The sequence below is a fragment of the Corvus cornix genome, chromosome 2 (assembly GCF_000738735.6).
Source record: "Corvus cornix cornix isolate S_Up_H32 chromosome 2, ASM73873v5, whole genome shotgun sequence".
In the NCBI taxonomy this organism is placed as follows: Eukaryota; Metazoa; Chordata; class Aves; order Passeriformes; family Corvidae; genus Corvus; species Corvus cornix.
This window is the reverse complement of record NC_046333.1, coordinates 18,794,796-18,816,038: the sequence shown is the minus strand read 5'-3', so window position 1 is coordinate 18,816,038 and position 21,243 is coordinate 18,794,796. Positions and strand designations below refer to the sequence as shown.

At 38.0% G+C, this 21,243-nt stretch overlaps 1 protein-coding gene across 5 annotated transcripts in view; it reads right to left on the bottom strand.

Moving 5' to 3' along the window:
* The window catches only part of NEBL (nebulette), a 256,082-nt gene that overhangs the window by 120,469 nt on the left and 114,370 nt on the right, over positions 1-21,243 (bottom strand). For 2 of the 5 annotated variants that reach the window (XM_039548361.1, XM_039548360.1), the window contains exon 4: positions 18,893-19,000. The exons of 1 other annotated variant lie outside the window; for it this stretch is intronic. In XM_039548361.1, the coding sequence (XP_039404295.1) occupies positions 18,893-19,000 (108 nt within the window). 2 more of the 5 variants (XM_039548357.1, XM_039548356.1) reach the window with 2 other exon arrangements.

Below are 21,243 nucleotides of genomic sequence, written 5' to 3'. Positions count from 1 at the left end.
GTGCTTGCCTTGTCCTTGAACTAATCTAAATTTTCCTACTCGTATAAGTCTTCTAGTACAAAAATACCTCATTTAATACTTTCCACAAGGAAGCACCTTTTTCTGCTTGGTTTGTTTGCCCTTCTGATGAGCTTCATTTGTTACTTCTTAGTTCTTGCATTACAAGACAGAGACAGCAGTCACTCCCTGACTACCCTCTCTATGATGATTGTGTAGAGCTTTCTACAACACCTTTCTGAAATCTTAAACCCCTTTTGTCTAGGCTGAAGACTCCAATGCCAGAACTCATTCATTCCTCCAATTGAATTCAACCACCCTTGGTGATTTTCCAGAACTTTCTTTTTTTTTTTGTAACGTACCAGAACCAAAAACACTATTCAAAGTCTGGGTGAAAAAAGGACTTCCACAGATGTATAATCAAGGTTTCTTTTCTTTCATTTTCCGTTGTTTTCCTATTTATTCCTAATGTTCAAATTGCCTTTTTGACTGTTACAAAGCACTGAGATTGTGTCTTCAGAGAAGTAGCTCATGAGAGGTAATGGTCAGTGCAGAGGCCATTATTTTATAGATATAAGCTATACATACACATTTATCTGAACTTACAATGACATTTTTCCATTTCATTTCTCACTTACTCTTATAATTTTTTTTTTGTTACTCACATTCTACTCTTGCCCTAGCTTGAATAACTTCTAATTATCAAAAATTTATTCTTTGTTATCCCCTTTATCAGACCCTTTATGATGGTCACTTCTTAACCAAGACTGATTCTGTTCAGTGTCATTTTGTATTTTATTAAAATTTGGTTACAGTTGTGCTATGTTTAAGTTAATTGCTTTAAGGTTTGAAAATAGGGCCTTTTAAAGGTCCAAATAAACACAGTACTGCCTGGAGTCACGGTCTGCTCACACATAGGTACTTCAATCAGATCATAACCATAATAACTACTAATTTTTAAATTTCCAGTTAATTCTTCTCCTCTATCAGTGTAAAAATTGATATCAAGTCTCCCATATTGACTAAGGAACTGGTTTAATAATTTATCATCTGTCAAATTTATAAATTGTCCTCAGAGAGGTTGAAGTTGGCAACTAAAATCTGCTTCCAAACAGTTCTGTAGCTTTCAATTATCCAAAAAGTTCTTAATGAACATTTATTTAATTCTTAAGTATTCAATTCATCTTTCTTAGTATTCAATTTTTTAGTATTGGTCATAAAAAATTTAGCTGTAAAAAGCTATTCCGGCAAGCTCTTAAACAATAACACTTTTGAAAAATATAAGATACTTTACACCTCTTTCATCAAGGACAAGCCTACCTTGAATGATCTCATTTCCTTTAAGAAGGAAACAGAGTAAAAGTGCCAGAAGGAAGCTGGCAGACAGTTACTGTAGAGTACTCATGAATGATATTTTGTTCATGCATTCTTTCTGCACAGCCTTATTTACATCCAGTTTAATGACCTGAACAGCTTAATAATGGTTATCTCTGTGTGCAGATGTTTATGTGAGGGTCTAAAATAGACAAAACTGGACAATAGCATTGCTTTTTAAAATGTACCACAGATTTGTTTCACTACTCAGCGAAATCTCACACTATCAGTGTTTCTCTTCTTAAAACACATTTTCAAAGTAAAGTTTACGTGCAGACCTCTCCTCTCAGTTCTGCGAAGTGAAATTTGTTCATGTTCTTGTGCTCTTCATATATGTAACCCCTGTTTGTAGATTTCAGTATAAAAAAGCCTTGATAGAATTATATTATGATTTAGGGCTTTTGAATTGTTTTTTCAAGACAGCACAGCTTGTCACCACATTGACTATTAGCACCTTTATCAAGAGAATTCATTTATTTTTATTAAGGCTACTTTTTACACTCTGTCAAGCAGGTTCCCACAAAGCAGTGGAGTCAGGAATTTTCATCATCTCTATTACCATTATTTCCATAATAGAACTACAGCAATATACTGAATATAGTGAATTGAGATACACTGGATTGAGACAGAAAGTCCAGAAAAGGATAAAAACGTTTAAAAAAAAAAAAAAAAAAAGAGTGTTTAAAATGCCTTGCTTTCCTTTATGCTAACTTAGGAGTATTTCTAACTAACCTGAAAAAGCTACAGATGTATGAGGGGGAAGTGTGGAAAGCATCTGTGTAGGAAAGCACAGACAAAGCAGAGATGTTAGCAAAATCCTGTACAAGAACAAGACTCAGGATACCAAAAAGAAATTTAGTTTGAAAGACAAGGAGTCTTTATGTACCACAGTTTCAATAAGCAATGACTCTTTCCACTTCTAGATATAAAACCAAATGTAATCAAGGAAATGGACAACAGAAAAGGAAATAAGGCAAAAAGATGGATTATTGCTACCCATGGGACAGCAGATTTCTTTTAAAATAATTATCATTAAATGAAAGGGAAAAGGGCACAATTTTTTAAAATTAGTTACTCACTTAAGGGAGCACACTAAACAAATTAGAACAAAAAAAATGCTGAGTGTCTATGGGGACATCAAGGTTAACTGTTGATAAGAAAGATAAAATAGCTTTTAGTGCAGCATTGTTATCAAACAGTACAAAAAGCATACTTGAATATTCCTCTTAATACACAGCAAAGAATTTATTCACCTCCAGAGTTCAGGATCCACTGTTTTCATTCAGAAAGCTATTAGCTACAGGGGACTGCAAATTGCCAAGGTCATTTGGAGCAATGATTCTAACATAAACACACTTCGCTTAGCAATTAAAAATATGTCTGCTTCTAGACAAGTGAGGGTTGCACGACTGCATTTGAATAAATAAGCCATGTTTTCTAACATCTGGTTTGATACTGCTCTAATATCATATAAATGCAGCAGTCCTTACGTACCAGATCTGGAGAGATTTGAGACAAGAAAACTTTGCTGTGAGGGCAAACCAGCTGTTACTGTCTAGATTTCTTTTCTTATGCTGGGCATCAGCTGAATGAGAGCTTCAGTTTTCTTGGTGGAGTTGGAGATGGACAAAGGGAAGGAAGGAGAAGACTCCAGTTGGTAAAATAGCCAAATACCTGACCTCAGCAGTAAAAGATACACAAGATCTTGAGCTATGGTCCTTCAGACATTAAACCTGGACCCTCTTTGGTTTTCATATACAAATGCAGCATTTAAAGTTACAGCTGATATTTCAAATCCAAGTGTCTGCCACCTATCCATTCTCTTTCTGAATGCACACCAATTTAACTGTGTATCCAGTAGGACTGAAGGTGATCAGCACATCACTTTCCTCTAAAATTATGAACTTTCATGCAATTTCCAAAATCCTGTATAAAACTGACATAAAACATCATGTACACAGATGCATGACCCATGTTCAAGTTTTTCAAATAGGGACTCAGATCTGAATTCTGCTTTGGCTCTATGAAACTGTGTGTTAACTATTCTGATTTCTCTCTCTTTCCCTCTCTCCTCCTTCTACCTCTTTCAACTTCTTATGAAAAATAGGTATGCAAAGTGAGACTTTTCCAATGGCCGAGATATATAGGCAGCACAGACAGACAGCAACCTACATGTGAAACAAGTGCCCCACACAATAGTCTATCACACACTCTGAGCACAAAAAGAGAGTTGTCCTCATTTCTGTTACAAATTACTTTGTAAGGCTCCACACTGCAGCAAAAGCATTTGCAAAATTTCAGCATCTTTCAAAATAAAAATGTATCCGGGAAACTCTTACTGCAATAGGTTAAACCCAAGAACTACATCCACATCTACAGGTAATAATAATAACAATAATAATACTGTTAACAAGGTCTTTACACTGTTTCACATATTCACATCAAGAAAGGAAATATAATTACCTTAACAAAAAGCTGTATGAAACCATCAGGCAAGGAATTTCTCAAGCCTATTACCATATGATCCTTTTTTCTCAAAAACATTTTTTTATAATCTTTTATCAAGCAAGGTACTACAAATCCTTGTGATAAAAGTTTTCCATTGATATTTTCTATATTCACCAAATATAACATGCCTGTTATTATGGAGATTTCTACGTGCTCAGATTGAAAGAATCCAAAAATATGTAAACAAGAGTAGTGAATAAATCCCTGGCACTCCGAAATCATAAATATCACTATAAGGACTATTAATGATCTACCTAAATGGGCATGGCAGCCACAGAGAAATAGCACAAAAAAATAAGGTTTATGTATTAAGTTAGAAAATATGTTGACTGATCCAAGAATTGCAAATTCAGACAGGTGGATCAGCTCATTGCACAAATAATTTAACAAGTTGTGCTAGCAACAGAATGATGTTGAAATATATAAAGAGGAAATACCTTAAGGGACTGATCATGATTAATTTATTAAGTAATTTTATTAATGAGAGAAGGCTGTAAAGAAGATTCTCTATGTAAAACTGATCAGGTCTGAGGTCTGGAGTAATAAGATGGAATTTAATACTATGTAATGCAAAAATATGCTCTTCAGAGAATTTCTGTTGCAAGTTATAGGTTTGATAGTTGGAAAGAGATGTACTTGCATATCCAAGTTAATCACTCAGTAATCATACGCCACCAAACAGCCATGAAGAAAACCAAATATAATACTGAAATTAATCAGGAAAGGTATTTTTTAAATCTCACTTACAGTAGCGTGAAAAAAACACTCAGCCTCTGTACTCAAAAAAAAGTGAGTTCCAATAAGAACAGGCAGAGTCAAGACTTTGTGGAATAGTGAGACTTCTGCAAAGGCACATGAAAACTACTTACTTGTTCAGCATCACATAACAAAAGTCTGAGACTGACACTTCTCTCAACACATCATAGAGGCAGAAGTGTCATGCAAACAAAAAGACAATGCTCGCCCTGCCATAAAGAACTTTTTTGCGGAAATTGGATGAGGCTTTTTACCTGCAGCAGGTGAAATTAAGAAACTGTCTTCAAAAAGAGTAAGCTAAAGCTGTAATTAGATTAATACAGAGTTTGACATGGGTTTTGAGACTTTTGTAAGATATGTCTCTCCCAATGAGAAGACTAGAGCTGATGACACAAGACACCCCTCTTCCCAAGTTACCACTTACAAAATTTACACAAGTAACAACAACCAGCAGCCATACCATTCAGCTGTTCTACCACTCTCTTTGTAACTTCAAAGAGTTTTCCAAAGGCCTTCAGAACAATTATTCCCATTTTATAGAAAAGGAAACAGAATTGAAGTAATGTGACGCAGGCAACAAAAAATGCCATCAGAAAGATCAGGAATAAAGAGCAGACTTCCCACATCCAGTTGTAATGAGATGTATTGCCCTGTCTTTATACAAATCAGTGATGGTTGATCCATACATTCAATCATGTCTAAGAGAACTTTTCTGACAAACAAGAAACACGTCAGGTAACACCTGGATAGACACTTAGGGCAAAAAATCTCAAGGCTTTCAAGATCAGGCTCAAAACATGCATGACAAGATTTCTGTGAGCAAATACTGATGGCAGCTAAGGACCTGCCTCAGTGGCCCTTACAATGCAATGTTCTTAAGTGGAGTGAGTCAAAGTGCTCATTCAATAGGTAATACTTCCTGGAACCCCCCTCCTCTGTCCAGCCAGTCCTTGAAAACCAGTAAGAAAAGAAACAGCCTGAACAAATGGCTCCGTTTCTCTGAAGTACACATCTGAGAACAGAAATCGAACACTGAGCAGGATACACAGGTGAATGAAAGCCAGATCCATGGGATACGTTCTAACAGCCAGATTTTTTTAGTTTAACAGAGAAGGACTGTGTGCCTCAGCGCTCAACCCTCTCATTTTATTTAGAGTTATGTCAGAAAAGGTCATGTTGCAAAATATAAACAAATTGCTCACATGGAGCAGATTTCCTAGGATTCCCCTAGTTCCTCATGCTGTTCTGAAGCATAAAAATATATTTTCCTACAGATAACTTATCCTACCAGATAACTTCTAAGTCTCATTTATATCTGTGGGATATACTCAATTCCCAAGTCTCATTTATATATCTGGCATATATTTATACCTGGCCCGAAAAAAACAGAACTCAGCTAAATTTCTGACTACCTCCCCTCCCTCCTGTATCTCTCGCACACACAGAGGACTGTGTGCTTATCTTCTGCTGATCCAGACACAAAAAAATCATGGCAAAATTCAGTTCTGACATCAGACAGAAGCAGAATGCCATACTCAAAACTTCAGAGCCAGCATATCAGATGTGATAGATCTCACAGATATATTAGTTATCTACTGCCAACATTTTGGGGCTCTATCAATTGCAGCCTGGCTCACTGGTTATGCACCAAATTTCCCTGTCAGGGGTCTCTGACCAGGCTAATTTTGCAGATGGCAATAACCACCTAATCAATCCATGTCTTTCTAAGTCCTAATGGAGCACCTGCACATCCAGGCATGAATCTTCCTCCTGACATCCTCCACAAACATAAATTACAAGTTTAGTGCATGCACCGGACAAGTCTCAGTGACCCCTTGACAGGGCAAACAGAGGTCATGCAACAATCTGAATTTCAGCACCCACTATTTCCAGCCTTTCCTTTTCTGAATTTTAAAGCCTGGAGCTGCAGTTAGCATCACTCTCAGGTCTCAAGGGAACACAACTTTGAAGTGATGTCTCGTTTCTAAGCCTGATAACATAAGCAATGTTTCCATTAGGAAGTATTGCAGTGTAACAGGAGCAGATCTCTAGGATGAAATGGTTCTGAAGACATAAAATTCTTATTTTACAAGAAGGGGAACTATCTGTGGCCTAGCTCTACAATGGACTGGATACACTTTCGTGGTTGGAGCACATCCTTCAGTTTATAAATCCACTTTGTATGCTTCAAGAGGGTCCTGCATTGCCAAGGCAAGTGTGGTAAGATGATAAGGAGATTCACTTGTATGGGGAATTATAAGAGACAATTAGGTTATGAGCTGTAAAACCTGCCTGCAGAGGCACATGGCAGAACAAAGGAGCACATGGCAGCACAGAGAAGCTTGTCTCCACCGGGCCCTGGGGGAGGAGGTGTCACACTGCAGACCCCATACGAAGCGTGTTGCTGATGTGGGAACATGGCATAGGTCACGCCATATAAGGAAATCCTGTGCCTTAGAAAAGTGTATAAAACCAGCTCATTCCTTTGAATAAACAGTTCAGAGTCCCTGGCAGTCTGGGTCCGTGATTCAATCACCAACTTGAAAACCAGTAAAATGCTAGTGGGGCCAAAGCCATCTTACTCATGACTAATACCTTGTCTGTCAACTGCCATCCATGCAAAAACACTTGCATATAGGTAAGGAATATCTATCAGATCTTAGTTACCTTTGCATCTCAGCCACCTTCAAAAATTCACCATTCAAGGCTCAGAAAGGTTCTCTGGTTTGTAACAGAAAGGCTGTGAAGACAAACAGACGTCATGAATGAAGCCCACTGATACCAGAGGGGGTCTAGGGTCAGGTACATAATTAATAATCCTTTTTAACCCTGTACATTCGAGCCAGTTATTGTTAACCAAGGACACAATGGGTTGATCACTTAGTAGGACAGAGCCACAGCTGTGATTAGAAATAGCACAAGGTACTAAGCTCACTGATGGACTCATTGGTTTCACTGATGACACCATCAAGGCTCTGTCACTGCTCAGCAAAGCATGCCAAGGCAAGTACCTGTGGAACAGCCTCCCCTTGCTAAGATCATTTCAGTTTCCTGCTATTAGCATAACAGAGCCTTACCAACTCTGTCACTGGATTTAGATAACAACAGCTAGTATTTCCTGATGAATTTAACTTTCACAAGCTTGTCTAATCTCTTTTTTAATGTATTTTATACTTCTAGTCTTCCCTGGCTCCTATATTAATGAGTTTCACAATTTTATTGTAGGCCACATATTTGCTCTTAAGTATGATGCCTGACAGCTACATTTCCTGCTCCAAGTTCTTGCCTTATAAGAAACTGTACATAACCACATTCACTTCTGCAGTTGTATCCTACCTGTAACTTTATAGACTTATTCCACTTAATGGGGTTTTTTTCATACCAGAACCTCAACCCTCATTTGTGTCCTCTGAGTATTTTTTCCACTAATTTTCAATACAGGCTGATCATCTAATCTCCCAACCCACAATAATGCCAGAACTTTCTATAACTTGTGCCATCACTTTCCTTGATAATTCTGCTTAATTTTCCATCATCATCAAGCTTTTTTGAGACTTTCATCCACTTAATTTCTGTTGAAAAGGACCCTGACTGCTAACTCAATTCAAGATAGCATGTCAGCTATTATCTGAGCCAGAAACACGCACTGTGCAGAAAGGAATGCTAAACAAAAGGCAATGCCAAACAAGTGACCTCATTCCATCTCTGCTACCCTTGCCCTAGTCATGTCTACAGCTTGCTGGCACAGGCAAATAAAACCTTTGGCCCTTTCCCTTGTTCTCACAACACTGCAGCCAAAGGCAGCCCAGCCCACACCAGAGCAAGTATCTCTGCTGAGCAGGAAAGAAACCTTGAGAGATGAGGTTGAGGTACCTCCACAGACCCTTTGAATCCTTCATTTTCCACCAACAGTACCTGAGGGAACAGCACTACTGAGCAGTTCCAGCTCTGCAACAAAATGATAGCCAATCTCACTTAAGATAAAAGGTGACAAAGTGCCTTTGTCCCACTTAATGATAAAAGGACGGAGTAGGATCCCTGCTCAGTATTGGCACACTGAGGTACAGCCTGGAGACACCCAGACCTTCACCGAGTGCACACTCTGGGTCTTGCCACAGCTTACTCATAAGACAATCCTCCAGTCTTCCCTCAAAGACCACCTGTGCTGTACCAAAATCCACACCAGCCACACTATCCTCCTCAGCTACTTACCCACTCACTGTTGTGGAAACTGGGAACAGCTCTCCTGTTATGCCAAACCCTATAAAAATCAGTTAACCCTTGCAACATAAGTCACACACTCAGGAGTATATTTCTCCTCTTAAGGCTAGAAAAGGGCTAGACTGGCCAAACTGGGTATGGGTTCACTTTACACCACTGTTCCCCAGTGAAGAAAGAAGGAAGTCAAGGCAAAGCAGGAATGCAAGAGGAGTGAAGTTCAGAAAAGCCTTAAAGTTCAAAAAACCCAACTCTGAAATTATATTTTCTTCAGATTAGACTTTCCTGAAGTCCACCAGGGACGGAGGTTCAGAGGCCCTTTTATTTTCTGCCTGTTGCTTACTTAGTGAGATATTCAGCATCTCCCCCTTTATAATCTGTCTTTCAGGGGGAGTGAACTGGGTCACTATTTACCAACTGAGAAAAGACAGGAGAGAAAGAATCTCAAGGCAGATCTGGGGGAAAAAAGAAACATCCTTCCATTTTCTATTAAAATAATGTGGTTTCTAACAGTGAGAGTGTGTTGGTGTGAGACAGAGTCTTTCCAAAAAAGTACACAAATATTTCTGTAACTAAATCATTATTTGAATTATTCCAAGAGCAGAAAGGGTTAGAAAGCAATCTTGTGTCACTCTAATCTACTGTTTGGAGAAGTAAACTCTTCTCCTCTCACATCTTTGTAGACACAAGCAGAAATGGCACATGTAACCTTTTGCTACTTCTTTACTCATGTTAGGATGGTTAAAAAGTTCAATCATTAATTATACTCATTACAGTGCTGGCTTTGTCACAACTGATATATCTACTGACAGCCTAAGGAAATCACAGACATATGTGTTAACATGCAAAAAAACCAAAAACCTGAGTGCCACAGAGGACCAGATACTGCTGTTGTCAAGGTCAATGAAGCCTGTGAGCGTCATGGGGGTGAGACACTCAAATCTCTAGGGATCAAGATAAAAGACAGTGTTAGAAGAAGCAGAGGAGGTTTAATGCCTAAGATGCTGCCCTAGCAACTGATGCACAGCACAAAAGCATCAGGTAAGGCGGAACTAAAAGGTAAAATGATAAGCAGGTAATGGACAATGAAGTAAAACAAGGAAATTAGAAATTATATTTTCCTTCCAAGTGTTTTAACTACCCAAAGATCTCTAGAGGTGCTAACTCCTACTTCTCAACTTTTTGGCTAATTAATTTTTTCCCATTTTAAAAGCCTCATTTTAATTAGCTCCCAAGTTGAGCTGCCATGAAGAGGTTTTATTTTCATTCTCTTTTTTCTATATGTAAAAAAGACTGGCTTCAAAAGTATGTACTCATTAAAAATAATTAGTTATTTAGACACCACTAAAACATATTCAAGGACACAGGAAAAACAAGTTGTTGGGGTTTTGTCATAATTTAGTTGCTTAGCATCACAACAGAAAAAAAAAGCCATATCCTTAAATATACGAATGCTACCAAGTAGATTAAGTCTTGAAGTCACTAGTGTTTAAAGAGAGACTCGCGTCCTTTAGTCAGACAATGGACACGTGCTTACAGCAGTTACCACAACACCCTTCATAGTTGTCTTCATTACAGCTTGGAATTTTTCATTCCATAAAATACAGCACAAAAAGGCACATGCAATACAGTCAATACCACAGTAAAATGTGAAAATACCTGTCAATTTATTCCTCACATTTATGTAGCTGTTTTAGCCTTCAATCAGGATTTTCAGAGTTATAAATAAGTACAGAAGTAAACCTTTAGGTCAATACATATCTGTAACACATTCATCTGTTGACAAGCTGACAATTAGTGTGGATTAAAAATGAAGTCCATGAAATGTTATGTTACATATTTGAAGATTATATAGTAGTTTTTTAAACTACTGATGCCTTTCATATAAGCCTTGCCTTGCAATATGAATGTTATTCCAAACAGAAAATTAAACCAGCAAGACAGAAATTTCTATCTTTTTCTTTTGTATCTCCTAACTAGATTATTCTATCTTATTATTATTTTACTCAGGAAAAGCCCAAGAAGTATTTTTCTAAACTGGACTGAATATGTTACTCATCAAGGAATAGAGCAGTCTTATGCAATTGAAATGTATATCATGTAAAACAACTCATCAACACAAATACAGGTTTAACCAAATACAGGTTCAACTTAAAATTTACCAATGCCAGTAACATAAATGAATGCAATGCCTTTGATTCTGGAGTGCAATAACACTGTTCTGATTTACACAAATACATGATTTAATTATTTCTCTATAATGCTGAGTTTTCTTACTGTTTTCTAAAGAGAAGCATGACAGGACATCCCTATCAAAATATTTAGGTTATCACTTGATTCAGTTCTACTTAAAGTCTACAGTTTTGCAACCAATTTACATTTAGCATTCATTTCTCATGCATGAGTTGACCCACTTACACATGCAGTAAATCCATGCCTTTGGGGATTTTTCTGGACTGCTTTGCTTTATTTTCACCACACAACTCATTTTATTTTGTCAATACAGTGAGCAAGGTTACAGTCATCTTGTCAAATTTATTTATTTAAATTAGAATCAGAAAAACTATACTACTCCCTGTGGAACTTCACAGAAAACTTTTTGAAACTTTGAGGCTACATAATTTCTGCAATCAACTGATTTCGTATGAAAGCACTAATACAAAAAAAAAAAAGCGTTACAGCAATTTCTTCTGTAAACTTATAAAATAGACTTCTGAAACCCTAGAAAAATATAATAAACCACAATAATATGTATCATATTATACTTGCTCAAAAAAAGAAGAGAAAAAAGATTTTCCTAAGCAACCCTATAGAATAAAGCCAGATGGAATAAGATCATTTAAGAAGCAGCTATGTAGGCGTCACATCTGCTTGCTTTGACTATCAGAGATCCACTTAACCTAAAATATTTCCCCCTACATCTCTTGAGGATTCACGTTTGAGAAGCTTCGTTTGAGGTCACTTATCATCCTCACCGTAGGGCTACTGAAAGTGAACCTTCCCCAGGCAGAAATTGTCCCAAGGTCACATGCCATTCGAGTTCAAATAGACTTGTATGTAACAGAAAGGAACTTCCATTTTACACAATTTCCTAATGTGGTGTTTCTTTCACACATTAGTAGCTTACCAGAACCTCAGTAGAGATTTGTAGATAGTGTTTCAGTGGATTTACCCAAAGGCCTATCTGAATTTACACATCTAATGCTATGTGGGCAGTATGACATATAATAAACTCACTAACAGCATTATAAATCCTTATTTCTAATGCTAACAATTTTTCCAAATGCAGTTATGCATCAGGCAGGGGTTTGTTTTCCAGCTTCTCAAAGACAAAATGTTCCTGCTCTTTCTAGAGAAGAGTTATGTGCCTCTCCACCTGTGTTACATAAGAAGCAGCTTCATAACAACATCACTGATAGACTCTGATGCTTCTGCTCCGGACCAGGAAGCTGTCCTTCAGCAGGTGAGGAAAGTCACCTCATTAGGGATATCTGTTCTACTACCCCCATGGACTATGGTCTATAATTGAGTTATACATTGCTGAAAACTGAACATCCACCCTCTCAGCAGAAATTTAACCGTCATTTAAGTCAACTAAATTATTCAGTTCCACCTGTACTGACAGTTTCACACAGAATTACTATAATGACGATCTGACATTCCAAAAAAGTATCCTTCAAGTTAGCATTCTGGGATCTAAAAATACTGTTTCTCCCCACATGTTGGGAGCTATCATTATGTAAATCACATGGATTAAGAAAGAGACACCAGAAAAGAGAATCTGAAAATGTTATGGGAACAGAAAGAGAAGTCAGTGCTACCCCAGATGAATCACGAACACACTGCTCTGGATTCTCAGCAATCTTTTCCTCCCCAATAAACAACTGTAAAATTCCCTAGCAAAGTCTATGCCTCCCTCTACTTCTAATAGGAGGCTACACAGAAGATAATGGTTTATTCTAGGTGCTACTTACTGCATTAGCATGAATAATCTGTGTGCTTTAGTTCTTCATTTAAATAAGGACCACCTATCCATATCCTCCGTATTGGAGGATTCCAATACCTCCTTATTTCTTAGACAACTCTGACAACAATGTAATTGAATACAGTTAAAGAAGTGAGAAAGAAGCTTTGAGGAAAACTCCACAAAGAAGTTACAGGTTGTTTTTACAACATTTTATGATGTGTGGAGTATCAAAACATACAGTAAATAAACAGTAAATGAAAGAAAAATTAGAAAACTGAATAGTGGTGACTATTGTTCTACACAGGGATCACAATAGAAAGAAGTGGCAAAGCAGCATGCCACCAAATTTCTTCAGTGAAAATTTTTCCTGAAATTGTAGGTAAAGAATTCATATACATAGGAACTATTTTAACACTGTCTCTTTCTAATTTTGCGTAATATTTTGATAATGATGAGTAAAGAAAGATTTTTCCTTTTTAAGTAGAATACACCTTGAGGTTTCAAATGAATTCTCAAAGCTTTCCATTTTCTCATTTAGCATGAATTCTATCTAAAATATTACTTACATTTCCTTAGAGTCATCATTTCTTAAGAATGTGTTCAGTCATTTTAAACATTTCTGAAAGCTTACAAAATATAAAACCTATGTAAAAATCTGCAAAAAATTCTCATGGTCATTGAAAATTAATGTAATTCTTTTTCTAAGTAATTTCTAATGCATTTATTAGGACTTTACATTTAAAGGCAAAATTATTTCTGCCTACTGAAAATTAGAAGTCAAATAAACTTCAACACAGAACTATTAGAAAGTCAAATGACCTGAGCCTTCTCAGAACTTCCATTTCTATGTATCTACACAAAACAAGCTTAGATGATCAATCCACAGAAGGAACAAGGTTGGATGTGACTCTGTGCATGTACATGTACACTGCACAGGAGCACAGCAGGTGCTCCACCTTCTTGCAGAGATACACTCATATTAGCAACAGGAACGACACATTCAACCTTCTTGTTTCCAGACAGGAAAAATGCTGTTGAACGCAACTGATAGATGCTTAATCACATGAGTTATACGCAGATATTTGAAGTGCAGCTGTGTGGAATTAAGCCTACAGCATACCAGATAATGAATAGCTCTTGGAGTTCATGTTAAACTGCCAGAGGTACCAAGGGCAGCAGAGGGCAATCAGTAGCAGGGTGCATGTGGCTGACCACACCCGCCGCAGACACACAGCACTCACGGCACTGCTCAACACTTGCTATTCAATCTACGTTAGCTGACACAATTGTGTCAATAAAAGCTTGTTTTTCCAATGAAACAACAGCAACATAAAAATCATGCTTAGGAATATAGGGATTTAGGAACAAAGTATGAATTACTTCAGAAGGAGTTAAATCCCAGCATTGCCTAGAACAGCATAAGCTCTTTTTTTATGCAATTTAAAATGCTTACCCAGTCTCTTCGTTGATGTGCCAGGGTTGGTTTTGTGAAATTGACATTGATGCTGCTGTTAATTTTTCTTGTTCCCTATTCTTCTTCACTTGAATTCAACAGAGGGAAAAAAACCCTTAGAGACAAGTATCAGCAGGTTTTGTGCTGTGCATCCTACAAATGGAGCTCTGGGCCATGTTGTTAGCATCTTCTCCTGCCAATTTTCTCTACAATCTGTTTTGGCAATTTAAGAGACCATTTTATGTTTGAGCAAGTAAACAGATTGAACAACTCTGCCAACAGCTTCCAAATAGGGAGCCGTGGCTCAGTGTCTGTTAGGGACAGTTTCTAATTTCAGATGTTCAGATGTGCACAACTACAGTAGTGATGTGGTTTGGGTCCTCCTTTACTTGCTACTGAAGATGTATTTTTATCACATCTGAGGTAGTGTCCAATTCCTTATCATTTGTGTCTTTGTCCAGATAACAGGTGTTCAGCTGATTCAAATTATGGGGGAAATCCTGTCCTCCTCTGCATTCCCTGAAGCTGTATAAATTTAACTGGAGGTAGATTGTGAACCTTGATAATTAAAAACCCCACACCAGGCACCACATTTCATTAAAGACATTTAAAGACAATTAATATACACCTTTTTTCATTAGAACCCACATACAACACTTTAAAGAATGCTACAAGATCTTCACACACTCTCTGCATCCAATACAGGCTTCACTAACTTCAGTGAGGAGTTCAACTCCTCATACTTGGCAAGCAACTCCCTTACCCCATAGAGCGGTGATTCAGAGACCTTCTCTCCATTAACTCTACTGTCCTTCCTAAGTTCTTCACCAAAATAGGATACCTTGGAAATGTGTTTTTCAAAGCAGATTTCATCTGCTTTCTTATTTTCCTTCTTTGCATTAAGGCATAGTTTTCATTTCAGATACGATCCAAACCTACTGGAAAATGAGTCACATACAAATAAATTAACTGCATGGCTTCATTTTTCTGTCTCTCCAAGAGATGAAGGGCACAAATGTGTGGTGCTTATTGCTCCTACATGATTTAAGTTCATACCAGCATTAATGAGGAAGTGAGGAATGCTTTTACATGGGCTCTTAATGCAATGAGCACAACCACTGTGAAAGCTTCCATGCATCCTTCCAGCCATACAACCAAGCCAGCAACCTCTACTATCCAAGCACTGGCCTTTATCTTAATGAAAGCTTCTCACTCCATCAATTTGTATGGACACCTGTTTTCTTTTATACTTTGCAGACATTTACCAGAAACATATTTAAGAAAGAGCAACTTATTTCACATAGGATAAAACATGCTTCAAGTCATATATCTAGACATAAAAGTACAGTGGCAGTAAGCTGCAGCTCATTGCTGCAGACTGCTGAAAGTGTTCCATTTCCCCAAAGAAAATATTATTAGATTGAGTTTCTACTCCCTCCTTTAGCCCTGTGTCATGATAGACCAATAATCTTTTGTTGTCATCTTTATTTATTCTGTTCCTTTTGCCACCTTAACTTTTTCCTTGTAAAACCAGTTTGCAGTTAGCTTAATTGCAAAATCACCTATAAAAATACATGGGGTTGGTTTGGTTTTTTTTTCATTTTGAGAATCTTTGCATTCATATTGAAAATCCTTTCAAAGTTCAAGAGGGACAAAAAACACTGCAAGGTCCTTTGACAAAATGTACACTTTTCTCTGTGTGAACAGTATATATTTTTTTTGTATTAACTACATAGTCAATGTCAAAATATGTTGTCCATCTGCAGAACTAGGCTAAAAAATCATGCGATACTGGGATAAATTTCATTCTTTTCTAAGAAGCTGCATTCTGGTCCTGATACCTCCATAAGAGCCATAAAGTAAAGTCCACAAGTTTGGTCTAAATCTTCAGAGGAAGGATTGCTGGTGGCAAAATAACAACCAAAATTCAACACCCTTTACCTACCCACTCTCCTTCCAGTCCCCCCATGATTTTTTTCCTCACAAGGTTTATATTCATATCACAAGAGATTCTTTAAAAAGTCAGAGCACTGTGCTAATATCCATACGCTGCCAAACTTCATATCAGGACAAAAAAGACAATCTTTTAAAAACATTTATGCTACTTAACATTTATTATTATAAAATTTATTTTGTTATTTATTTTCATCAAGGATAGCTACACAGTTAACTGTTCTCACTTACCCCTTCAATGCAGTAGTTACAATTTTGGTTCAAATAGGCTCTTTGAGAAGTTTCTAGTACTTCAAGGTGAAATCAAAACAAAACTGAAAATTAAATAGATATATTAGTATTCTTCCATTTTTCTGTATCTGAAAATTAAAATTATTTTAGAATTATTAAAGTGCTTACCTTTCAGTGTCTTGAAACCTTAATTAGATCCTTAGTCCATGATGTATACTGCTTATCTGACAAATACAGAAACTACTCTGTGTGGAAGGCATTTCTATAATTCAGGAGCTTTCTAATTAAATTGAAGATGTGGCCTATGCACAATTATCTTTCTAGGATATAATGCTATAAATTGTTATTTCAGTGTAAACAGAAATGAAATGCAACTTCTTTTATCATGCACATTTTAAAATTCCATTTTGCCCTTCAAGACTAATTATTTCTAATATAGTCCCTGACTTGGAATCTCTCTCAGCTACGTACATAAGTAAAACAACTCTCTATTATTAAGACTGGATAGAACAAATCTACATTGTTAAGAATTGGTTGGTTAGAAATGAAGAGAAAGGAGTCTTACATGCAATGACCAAGAGAAAAAACTGAAATAAAACCACTTTTCCCATTTTAAAAAGCTATTTCTGGATCTGAAAAGGCAGGTGAGTATCCTTGGTTCAGGAACCAGACAGTATCATAAATCATGCAACGATCTTCCACTAGGAATGAAACCCCCTTAATCCACTCAAAAATAGAGATGGGAAGAAAGCTCTTTCCCATGTCACAAAACTACTTGTTTGTTTTTATTATTTCCTTTTCCCACAACAGAATACCCAATATGCTTTGAACAAGAGAGAGGTAAGAGCATGCAAGTGAGCTGTGTCATACTACCCTGTACTATGATGTTCAGGGTACTGGACTTGGGAAGTCTAAATAAATTTCTTGGCAGGCCAATATCCCAAACTGAGCACCACAGACCTGCTGCACGGCACTCCTCTCAATCTCTCCTAACAGAGCAGACCCGTGCAAGGGATTAAGTATTCACCAGAGCATTGCTTGTTTCATCTCCTTGATGCGTTCCAGAGCTACCCCACACAAAGGAATCACTCTTGCTTGAGGAAGCTATGTAGGTCATGAGAGGACCTAATTTAAGTTCCTGGTCTGAATAAAAAATACAGCTGATTAAAACCAGGGAGTCACTGAAGTTTCCCAGATCCCAAATGGAAGTCTTAATGGCCATGTTTTTCACCACTCTACATTTTTCTCTCTTACAAGCCGGTAATTTCAGTTGCCCCAGTATGAACATAAGAGATGAGCTTTTGTTCTCATCTTGCCTATACAGCAGCAGTTGCATGGCTCTTAAATAAACTGTCCTCTCCATTAGCCAAGGCTCCAGGAAATGAGCCCAAATTTTTCATCTCAAAGATAGCTCTGGACATCAAAATCTTAACTAGTGAATGCTTTGGCAATAACGGTAAATCTCCATTGCTGTGAAAAACTAGTATTTTTCAGAGATTTTTTTCTTCAATAATATCCCAACTTGAAGAAAGTTCTTTTCTTTCAAGTAAATAAATCCCATTCTTTTCATCTGATCATACTTGCACAGGGTGTCTCTGCTGCTGTGCTCTTATTTTACTACTACAGAGAGTGATTCAAAAACATTTTCCCAAAATAATCCACAGGGACAAGTTCTTGCAGCAGAAGAATGATCAGAAAGGAAGTCAGGACAAGTGAATAGTATTGATTCTGCATCATTTCTAGTTCACACTAGTTCTTACCTATTTTATACATATCAGAACTTGCACTATGTATCACTCAATATTCCACCATGAAGTGAGTTAAACATGCTACAAGAGAATACAATGCAAATAAATAACTTTCTAAGTGAAAATATAAATCAGGAAAAGTCCCGTTTTTAAAAATCCCATTCCTGTAAGCTAATGAAATATGTTAGGTTTTGCTATTTGCCATTTCTTTGTCATCTTGCAGAGCATTGTCTCACATGTATTTTCTTTTTAAACTCAGCATCAAAATTTTATCTGCTTCTAGAAAATTCCATCTTGCGTTATGCTAATTTTGACAGCCCCTGCTAAAAAAGAGACAAAACTTTTTAACTTACATAATGTATATCCTTTATACGTAAACAAAAAGTTACAAAAGTATTCTTACTTGCTGACAAATCTATTAAAAGGGCAAAAAGTGTCAAATCATTTTAATAAAGAAAGTACTTTGAGCATACTAGCTGAAAGCTGGAGAGGTGAACACACATTGCCAATGTGCTGTACAAGTCCATGGTATACAGTTACACACATTTCAAAATCTGACATACACAAATCAATCACCAAAATCAGATTGTTCACTCGCACAGACTTCATCGGAACTACCAACAAACACGCCTTTTCTTAGACACACTATTTTTCCATCTACAATCACTTTAGGTTGCAGTCACATACATTACTGATTTGTTCCTGAGTCCTTTTCAGTCTTTGTAACTCGGGCGTATCGGTCACAATACTGAACCCTCTTCCTTTGCTTTCTTCAAAGTCTCTTTTGTATTTTACCTACAGAATAGAAAATACAGAAGAACAGGGTTGTTTTCATTTTCCACAATGTGCCCCTAGCAATTTAGCATTTTTTTTTACTGTAAACAAAGCACTTGTGAAAGGCTTTCAGCCTTTAAAGGAGAAGCCTGCCTTCATCCACTAACAGAGATAGGCAGCGACTGGGCAAAATTCCCCAGTGCTCAAGCAACTGCCTCCTCCAGGGGTGCCAAGGGCTCACCTCCACGAATACTGCAGCTGTGGAAATATCACTCTGTGGTCATTTCATTCTCAGAGCAGTTACCACAGAACTATAGCACTTATTCTCATACAAAGAAAAATACCTATAACTAAACCTGGAGGTCTTCTAACACACAGCTTCACATTCCATCCTCTCCTCATGATGATTCTACCAGCCTCTTTCCCAGTTGAAACATAAATTACACGGTAAAACAATACTGCATGAAAAGAGTATTTAGACTACCATGAAGTTAAATCTTTTTAAGTTATGGAATGGCTGCCTGTACAAGCTTAATTTGTCCCTCTTGCACATATGCATTCGGATATTGTCTTTAATCAGGTACTCATACATTGTACTTCGGCAAGGCCCCCTGCTTTATTGTGTACACAGCAGAGATGGTTCCATATGTGGTGTATCCTATTTTTTGGACAGACTACTTAAATCCTACCATCAAGGTAGGAATTTTAGTTTCCCCAGAAGCTTTTATATAGCTCTCATCACAGCCATTAATCAAACTTCATAATGCACCCTAGAAAGTGGGAATAGCAATAGCCACGCTACTAGGGCAACCTGCAAATTGAGGTAAAATAATCTTAATTTCTAAAAACATACAGGGGTCTCAGGGTGTTCCCTCTTGGACTCCTGACAGCTGAATATGTTCAAATTATAGGCTTGGGTTACCTGTACAAATACCCAGTACTTCTGCAAATCAGTCTTTGGGTACTCAGTTTCAACATAAAGAAACAAGATGAAATCTCTAAAATCTTAAGTCACTGTTGAGCAACAGACAAAATTCTGCAGCAACAACAGAGTCAAGACCCATGTCTCCACAGATGGATTCAGCTACCTTACCCATAACAATTTCCTTTCATTTGCTATAGCCCCTGCTTTACTCACTACGCACATCCAGATTTTGCGACATCCTGGGAGAGCAGTAGCACAGACAAGGCAGGATTCTCCTATGTTGGGGCCCTCCGCCCTGCCGTGGGGTCCTGGGAGAGGGCCCGGGGGGGGAGACATGGGGTTTCCCTGCCCCTGGTCAGCCTCGTTCCCCATTGGTTGTTTTGTGTTCCCCTGCACGGGCAAGGACCCTCAGGTCCCGTGATTGAGCAGTTCCTCGGCAGAGCCCCGGCCATGCGGCTGGAGAAATAAACATCTCTGAAACATCTATCAAGAATCGGTCCATATATATTTCTTTCCACGGGCCTCGTTGTTTGATACGCGTGTTACAGTATCTGCACTGTAACAAATGGTGGGTAATGCAAGCAGAACAATCCCCAATCCCTAAGGACAGCAACTGATTTGTGAGTAAACTCTAGAAACTCTGGATTTCTCTTCTTGTTTTTGTTTTGCTATTCCATATCTAAACTATGGAGGAACTGTGGAAAGACTCTTGGCTCTCTGAGTCACATATGGACATTTATCTTAAACTTGAAAAGATTCTTGAACAACGATTTGTAAATTTTAGCTTAATTCAAGCTCAAAAGGAACTGAAACATTTCCTTGCATGGTTGTTTAAGAACTTTTTCTACGTTTCTTGGGATTTAATTCTTACCAAAGACTTTTGGAAGACGGTTTGGACACAGTTAATTTCTGAGTCAAAATATATGCCAATGGAAGAATATTTTCGTGAATATTATTTAATTACTGAGACTGTTGAGCAATGTCAGCTGTGTCCTGGCGAAGGGAAACATGCCTCAGAGTCCGTGCAACCCAGGCCACGTGGACTGAGCACTCTGCGAACAGCAGTGAAGCAGTTCCCGCGCGCGGGCGGAGTGACGCAATCTGCAGTGTCAGCAGCAGAGAGAGGTGCGGCGGGAGCGGCGTGACCCAGCGCGGTGCCTGCTCGGCCCCGCGCAGCGCGTGGTGGAGCAAGCCCCATGAAAAGCCGACCAAGAGGGGCGGTGCGCGGGTGGCAGCTGGCGGCGGTGGCGGCAAGCGGAGCCGCGCCTAGCCGAGACACGCGGTGGAGCAGCGCCGCTCGAGGGCACAGCGCGGCCGCAATGCGGGGGTCTGGCCAGAA